Genomic DNA, 8,908 nt, shown 5'->3' on the forward strand with positions numbered 1-8,908 from the left:
TCATAGCTACCCTTTCCAATCTAATTAACTCGATCAACCTGAAGATTAATGTCCTCCATAATTATTGTTCTATTCTCTTTACGTGCTCCTATTATTTGTTGATTTGTAGCCTCTCCCACAGAGTGGCTACTATTTGGGATGTCCACTACTCCTACCAATGCCACCTTCCCCTTTCTGTATTTTTAACCTCTGTCCAAATGAACTCTACATCATCCGAGCCTAGATCATCTCTCGCAACTGTCCTCATTTCATCCCTTATTAATAGTGTACCCCACTATCTTTTACATCCCTCCTGTCTCTGAGGGGTATTTGACCTTTCAATGTTAAGTTCTTAATTTTGATCTCCTTGTAACCATATATCAGTAATGGCTATGAGATCATATTCACTTATCTTAATTTGTGTTGTTAGTTCAAATACTACTACAAATGCTTTGCACATTAAGATACAAAGCCTTTAAGTTTGTTCGCTTATCAAACTTCCCTCCACTTCTATCATTCATCATACAAAATAACATGTGTATATTGTGTCCCTTCCTTTTATTTTCTGGTAACAATTAGCCCCGTCATTAACTTGCAATCATATCTTGTCCTTTACCTTTGATTGTATAATTTTTCAAACAACTGAAACAACCTGCCCCCTGCTATTTAGGTTAAAGCCCTATCCATAGCCCTGGTTATGCAATTCTCCAGGTCTCTGGTCCCAGCATGATTCAGGTGGAGTCGAGTGTGTGATGCTGAAAAAGCACAGCAGGTCAGGCAGCATCCAAGGAGCAGGAAAATCGATGTTTCAGGCAAATCCACCTGATTCAGGTGGAGCCTGTCCCATTGGAACAGCTCCCTCCCTCTCCAGTACTGGTGCCAATGTCCATGAATTCGAACCTTTCTCTATAAGCCTTTTATAGAGATTTATAAAATGATGAAGTGCATGAGTAAGATGAATGATGGGCGTCTTTTCCATAATGTGGGGGATTTCAAGACTAGAGGTCATATTTTTAAGATGTGAGGGGAAAGATTTTTAAAAAGACATGAGGAGTAATTTTTTTTTAGTGATTTGTGTATGGAATGAACTTCCAGAGGAAGTGATGGATGTGAGTTCAGTTACAACATTTAAAGTCATGATTTGGAGATGCCATGACTGAGGTGTACAAAGTTAAAAATCACACAACACCAGGTTATAGTCCAACAGGTTTATTTGGAAGCACTAGCTTTCAGAGCGCTGCTCCTTCATCAGGTGATTGTTGTTCTGAAGAAGGGTCACTGGACCCAAAATATTAATTCTGCGTTCTCTCCACAGATCCTCCCAAACCTGTTGAGATTTTCTGACTATTTCTGTTTGTGTTTCTGATGTCAGCATCGGCAGTTCTTTTGGAATATTTTCTCCCCTTTCATTGTGTTCCTTTGTCTGCTCAGCTGCTCCCACATGCATCACCTCTCACTTTGCTGGCTTGAATTCTGCTTGCCACTTCCCTGCCCAGCTGCTTCCCCTGCCCTCTCTGTCAGCCAGAAGGACAATGGTATGGTTTTTATGTTTCTTCAAATTTTCTCCCCAGGCTAACCAAATCTCGGAGGCCATGTCCCGACGAATCAGAGGAGTCTTTGGTGCTGCAAACTTCTGGTCCATTATTTTGTACAATGTCCTTTCACTGAACAGTGTTGACTTTGCTCTCCTGGTTGCTAGAAGGTTGTTCCTCACTGGTAAGTTTTATCAAAGGCTGTAGAGCTAATTAACAACATTTCAGCAAAGCTGAGCATGGGTGGATTTACTTTAAACACCGTTGTCCCCTATTGCTGGGCATCTGCCAATGCCAATTACTGCCCGGTTGCTAGGAGGAAAAGGCCTATAAGCAGCATGGGGGAGAATCCATATTCAATCGTTCATTCCAGAACATAGTCCTTGACTCTGCAGCATGTTTGAGCTCCGGTTAATAGCTCCTGTAATTAGAGTACAGTGTTACACTCAGCTACCCATTCCTGTTTCCAGTAAGCACAGCTGAGTAGTACATGTGCGTGGATGTTGACTAATATGGGGCTGTGATGCCCTCCCTAATTAAGTAGCCTGCTAGTATTTTATTATGTAAGTGGAAACAAGAAGAATGACAGTTTGGACAAATACAGGAAGTAGTTTCTTTGTGCACTTGTGGAATATGGATGTCACTGGCTGGGCCAGCATTTATTGCTTGTCCTTAGTTGCCCCTTGAAGGTGGGCGTGAACTGCCTTCTTGAACCACTGCAGTCCGTGTGCTGTTGGTAGACCCACAATGCCCTTAGGGAGAGAATTCCAGGATGTTGACCTGACGCCAGTGAAGGAACGGCGATATATTTCCAAGTCAGGATGGTAAGTGGCTTGGAGGGGAATTTGCAGGGGATGGTGTTCCCATGTATCTGCTGCCCTTGTCCTTCTAGATAGAAGTGGTTGTGTGTTTGAAAGGTGCTGTCTGAGGATCTTTGAATTTCTGTAGTGAATCTTGATGGTGTACACTGCTGCTACTGAGTGTCAGTGGTGGAGGGACATGATACCAATCAAGTTGGCTGCTTTGTCCTGGATGGTGTCAAGCTTCTTGAATATTGTTGGAGCTGCACCTGTCTAGGCAAATAGGGAGTATTCCATTACACTTCTGACTTGTGCCTTGTAGATGGTGATCAGGAATTCAGGAGGTAAGTTACTCATTGCAGTATTCCTAGCCTCTGACCCATTCTTATGGCCACTGTGTTGAGTCCAGTTGTGCTTCTGGTCAACGAAAACCCCAAGGATGTTGATAGTTGGGGATTCAGTTATGATAATGCCATTGAACATCCAGGGATGGTGGTTAGGTAGTCTCTAATTGGAGTTGATCATTGCCTGGCATTTGTGTGGCATGAATGTTACTTACCCCTTGCCAGCCCAAACCTGGATACTGTGTTAGTGGCCATGGAATTGGTGACAATGGGTGAGTGTGTAACCAGGAGAGTGAGTGAGCTCCATAAGACCATGAGACATAGGAGCAGAAATTAGGCCATTCAGCCCATCAAGTCTGTTCTACCATTCAGTCTTGGCTGATACGTTTCTCAACTCTGGTCTCCTGCTATTCTGACTCTATCTCCTCCATTCTCAATTGATTTTCTTTTGCTATGAACCTGCTTTATTTGTGAGAGTGACCTTCCTTTCCTCTGCAATCAGTTCCATTGCCAGGAAGATTTAAAATAGTGATGGAAAAAGATAGACCAGATCTAAAAATTGAAGTTCTAAATTGGAGAAAGAACTTAGGCAAAACTTTTGAAAGCTGATTGGAGGCAGATGTTCGCAGGTAAAGGGACGGCTGGAAAATAAGAAGCCTTCAGAAATGAGATAACAAGAATCCAGAGAAAGTACATTCTCGTCAGGGTGAAAGGGAAGGCTGGTAGGTATAGGGAATGCTGGATGTCTAAAGAAATTGAGGGTTTGGTTAAGAAAAAGAAGGAAGTGTATGTCAGGTATAGACAGGATAGATCGAGTGAATTCTTAGAAGAGTATAAAGAATGTAGGAGTATACTTAAGAGGGAAATCAGGAGGGCAAAACAGGGGCACGAGATAGCTTTGGCAAATAGAATTAAGGAGAAACCAAAGGGTTTTTACAAATATATTAAGGACAAAAGGGTAACTAGGGAGAGAATAGGGCCCCTCAAAGATCAGCAAGGCGGCCTTTGTGTGGAGCCACAGAAAATGGGAGAGATACTAAATGAATATTTTGCATCAGTATTTACTGTGGAAAAGGATATGGAAGTTATAGACTGTAGGAAATAGATGGTGACATCTTGCAAAATGTCCAGATTACAGAGAAGAAAGTGCTAGATGTCTTGAAACAGTTGAAGGTGGAAAAATCCCCAGGACCTGATCAGGTGTACCCAAGAACTCTGTGGGAAGCTAGAGAAGTGATTGCTGGGCCTCTTGCTGAGATATTTGTATCATCGATGGTCACAGGTGAGGTGCCGGAAGACTGGAGGTTGGCAAATGTGGTGCCACTGTTTAGTGGCAGGGAACTATAGACCGGTGAGCCTGACCTCAATGGTGGGCAAGTTGTTAGAGGGAATCCTGAGGGACAGGATGTACATGTATTTGGAAAGGCAAGGACTGATTAGGGATAGTCAACATGGCTTTGTGCGTGGGAAATCATGTCTCTCAAACTTGATTGAGTTTTTTTGAAGAAGTAACGAAGAAGATTGATGAAGGCAGAGCAGTAAATGTGATCTATATGGACTTCAGTAAGGTGTTCGACAAGGTTCCCCTTGGGAGACTGATTAGCAAGGTTAAATATCATGGAATACAGGGAGAACTAGCCATTTGGATACAGAACTGGCTCAAAGGTAGAAAACAGAGGGTGGTGGTGGAGGGTTGTTTTTCAGACTGGAGGCCTGTGACCAGTGGAGTGCCACAAGGATAGGTGCTGGGCCCTCTACGGTTTATCATTTATATAAACAATTTGGATGCGAGCATAAGAGGTACAGTAGTAAGTTTGCAGATGACACCAAAATTGGAGGTGTTAGTGGACTGTGAAGAGGTTTACCTCAGATTACAACAGGATCTAGATCAGATGGGCCAATGGACTGAGAAGTGGCAGATGGAGTTTAATTCAGATAAATGTGAGGTGATGCATTTTGGAAAGCAAATCTTAGCAGGACTTATATACTTAATGGTAAGGTCTTAGGGAGTGTTGCTGAACAAAGAGACCTTGGAGTGCAGGTTCATAGCTCCTTGAAAGTGGAGTCGCAGGTAGGTAGGATAGTGAAGAAGGCATTTGGTATACTTTCCTTTGTTGGTCAGAGTATTGAGTACAGGAGTTGGGAGGTCATGTTGCAGCCGTACAGGACATTGGTTAGGCCACTGTTGGAATATTGCATGCAATTCTGGTCTCCTTCCTATCAGAAAGATGTTGTGAAACTTGAAAGGGTTCAGAAAGAATTTACAAGGATGCTGCCAGGGTTGGAGGATCTGAGCTATAGGGAGAGGCTGAACAGGCTGGGGCTGTTTTCCCTGGAGTGTCGGATGCTGAGGAGTGACCTTATAGAGGTTTACAAAATTACGAGGGGCATGGATAGGATAAATAGGCAAAGTCTTTTCCCTGGACTGGGGGAAGTCCAGAACTAGAGGGCATAGGTTTAGGGTGAGAGGGGAAAGATATAAAAGAGACCTAAGGGGCAACTTTCTCAAGCAGAGTTTGGTACATGTATGGAATGAGCTGCCAGAGGATGTAGTGGAGGCTGGTACAATTGCAACATTTAAGAGACATTTGGATGGGTATATGAATAGGAAGGGTTTGGAGGGATATGGGCTGGGTGCTGACAGGTGGGACTAGATTGGGTTGGGATGTCTGGCCGGTATGGATGGGTTGGACGAAGGGTCTGTTTCCATGCTGTACATCTCTATGAAAGGCAGCTGGGGCTGAATGGCCACCTCCTGCGCTGAAGGCTGCTATTTCCCAGCCTGAGAACACTCAAAGGAAGTGATGCGATTCACAGAGAAGGATTTCAGTAAAGCAACTGTTGAATCCAGCTCCATTCTCTTTTGAAACTATTTCTATCTCTCTCTTTTACATTTCAGGATTCCCCTGGAGCCTGTTGAGTGTTCTCTTTGTGACATACTGTGGGATACAGCTGATCAAGGAGAATGAACGAAGGTTGGCGATGGAAGCTGACAAAGAGAAAGTGGACTAGACAACTCGACAAGAGAGGAAAGCAAATTGATCAAGGAAAGCTTTTACTGTGAACAGATACCAAATAGACTATTTATCACATGTAGAGAGAGAGTTTCTGATTGCAGGAACAGGCAAATTATCTAACTAAATTATAACAACATTGAACAGATCAATTCCCCCCCCCTTCCCTCACTTCCTGCACTGTGTGTGGGAGGAGATGCAACTTTTATAGACTATGAATCTCTCGCTCCAGATGTTCCTGGAGGAGATCATTTGGGTTTGATTTCCTCCATTCCAAGAGTGTTCTGGTCCCACCTCATTCAGTCCAACTGTGACTGATGTCTACTTCCCAATCTTCAGAGTTGGTATGAAGGAAACTGTCTCTGTCTGACTGAAAATAAATCTGTCCCATCTCTCTGAACGCAGGGTTTCCAGAGATGGGATGGGCTCATGGAGCGGGAAATACAGACAGGCTCCAAACCTCACTGACCCCTAGACCCCACCCTACATACACACACCTCACTCACACACTCGCACATTCTCACACACCTGTCCTCCCCCTACTCCATTCGCCCCTCCCTTCCCCCCCCACACACATCCCTGTGCACACCCACACACATTCCCCCCATACACACACCACTTCCCCCTGCATGTACACCCACACAGACACTTCCCCCCCCCCCCCCACCACACTCATTTGCCTCTCCCACATACACATCCTCACATAGAGTCACCTACCCATACCCACACACAACCACCACCACCCCCCTGCCCCCCCCCCCCCCCCCCCACACACACACACACACACACACACACACACACCGACTCTCTACACAGGCACACACATGCTCTCTAATCCATACAGTTGTTGTGAAGAACATTTGGAGATTCGTGGGTTTTGAGCGATGGAGTCTGCGATCAAAAGACTAACTGAGATAATGAAGACTTATTGTTCACTCATTACTGTGCAGTGAGCCTTCTTCTCCATCCAAGTACCTGTAATGCTCGACATGTTACTTGTTGAATGTATAATTTATTCTGTTCAATTCTGAAGTTTTTATAACAGAAATTCACTGTGATTCAAATGTTTGTGAAGGATAAATGTAAATAGATAACTGTGAACTCTTATACCCCTCCTTCCTGCCTCACTGTTCCTTTTAGCTGCACTGGGTTAATAAATACACTTATAAGCAGTTCACATACACAACAGAAATAAATATTAAATTGGACTCAGCTCAGTTTTGTGCTTTGTTTCCTTGAGCCCTAAATGCTTTCAGCTCCAAACACTTCACCTTTCACTTCGATCTGCTGCCCCTTTAACACCCAGTCTTCTCCACTCCCACACATCCCTCCACACTCCAACACTCCCTTTCCTTTCTAATGATATCGATCATATTTAAAAGATCAGATGGACACAGGTGTCGGCCCTAAATACCCCTTTAACAGTCCAAGAAATACTTGAGGCAATTAGGCAACTTCAGAGCGGAAAAGCACCGGGCCCGGATGGTTTTCAAGCTGAATTCTATAAAGAATTTACAGGAATATTGGTTGACCCACTTATGGATATGTATAATTTTGCGCATAGTCAGGTCTGTCTCCCGCCCACGCTGAAAGAAGCAAATATTTCTCTTATCCTCAAAAAAGGAAAAGACCCAGAAGATTGTGCATCTTACAGACCAATATCCTTACTAAATGTAGACTTTAAAATTCTCTCAAAAATGTTAGCACTAAGACTAGAAAGGGTACTGCCATATATTATAAAGGAGGACCAGACGGGATTTATTAAGGGCCGCAGATCATCCAATAATATCAGAAGGGTCTTGAATATGATCCAAGCCTGTCATCAGGGAAAGATACCAGGAGTAGTAATTTCATTGGATGCGGAAAAGGCATTTGATAGGGTTGAATGGTCATATTTATTTTACACATTGGAAAGGTTTGGCGTTGGACAGGTGTTTACCAAATGGGTTTCAACATTGTATAATGACCCCAAAGCAGCTGTTATTACTAATGGGTTAAGATCGGATGGCTTCAGTGTGGGTAGGGGCTGCCGTCAAGGATGTCCTCTCTCACCATTGTTGTTTACACTGATAATCGAACCATTAGCAGAAGCCATCCGGACTGATCCTAATATAACGGCCCCGAGGATTGGTACAGGTAAACACAAAATTACCCTCTATGCAGATGACGTTCTCTTATTCCTCAGTAATCCTTTAATGTCAGTGCCTCGTCTAATTCAAGTTATTAATACATTTAGTGCATTCTCAGGCTATAAAATTAATTTTTCAAAATCGGAAGCCATGCCAATGGGTGGTCTGGCTATGATACCCCACTTAATGGACGGATCCCCTTTTCCCTTCCGTTGGTCCCTGGAGGGCTTCTTATATTTAGGTATTTTTATCACGCCAGTATTTGATCAGCTGTATAGGGCTAATTTTGTACAATTAATGGAAAGGATAAGGCAGGACCTCCAGCGATGGAGAGACCTTCCGATTTCCTGGCTAGGGAGAATAGCATTAATTAAAATGAATGTTCTGCCCCGTCTCTTATATCCTATGAGAATGCTCCCGCTGATGCTGCCAAGGCTAGCCCTACGTAAATTATATGGCTGGTTGGGCTCCTTTATTTGGAACCATAGACGGCCCCTTATTAAGCTGAAGAAGCTACAGCTTCCACAGGCAAGGGGAGGACTGGACTTCCCAGACTTTAGGAAATATCAGTTAAGCTCCCTACTAAGTTACATAGCTGATTGGGTTTCATCTGATCCACAATCAATTTGGCTGGATATCGAAGCCTCCCAAGTAAAATACCCACTTATTAACCTTTTATTTTCAGATAAGAGGAAAATCATTACAGACCACTGTAAAAATCCCATAATATTAAACACAATTAAGGCCTGGAATATAATGTGGCAAAATGAGGGTAACTCGCATAAAACATCCCCCCATGCACCAATAGTAGGCGCATGGGGATTCCAACCGGGGATTACAGATGCCACCTTTAAACTCTGGAGATCCAGGGGCATCTCATGCTTAGGTGACCTATTTAAAGATGGGATCCTGATGTCCTTTGAGCAGCTGCGTCTGAAATTCGGAATACCTAATGGGGATCTCTTTCGATACTTCCAAGTTCGAGATTATATACAGAGGAAGACTACATTAATAGATAGTCTTTATAAATCAGACAGAGAACGTAATGTCTTACGACCAGCGGGGGCATCCTCTGTTAGTACTATATACCATTTGCTACATGATGGAGTC

At 43.5% G+C, this 8,908-nt stretch overlaps 1 protein-coding gene across 6 annotated transcripts in view; it reads left to right on the top strand.

The window, feature by feature from the left end:
- hhatlb (hedgehog acyltransferase like, b) overlaps positions 1–6,881 on the top strand; it is a 69,509-nt gene extending 62,628 nt beyond the window's left edge. For all 6 annotated transcript variants that reach the window (XM_060825181.1, XM_060825180.1, XM_060825178.1 and 3 more), the window contains 2 exons: positions 1,551–1,695; positions 5,555–6,881. In XM_060825181.1, coding sequence (XP_060681164.1) covers positions 1,551–1,695; positions 5,555–5,667 — 258 coding nt within the window. In that variant the 3' untranslated portion in view covers positions 5,668–6,881. The remainder of the gene's footprint in view (positions 1–1,550; positions 1,696–5,554) is intronic.
- The last annotated feature ends 2,027 nt before the right edge of the window (positions 6,882–8,908 follow it).

This window comes from Hemiscyllium ocellatum, chromosome 5, assembly GCF_020745735.1.
Source record: "Hemiscyllium ocellatum isolate sHemOce1 chromosome 5, sHemOce1.pat.X.cur, whole genome shotgun sequence".
Taxonomy (NCBI): domain Eukaryota; kingdom Metazoa; phylum Chordata; class Chondrichthyes; order Orectolobiformes; family Hemiscylliidae; genus Hemiscyllium; species Hemiscyllium ocellatum.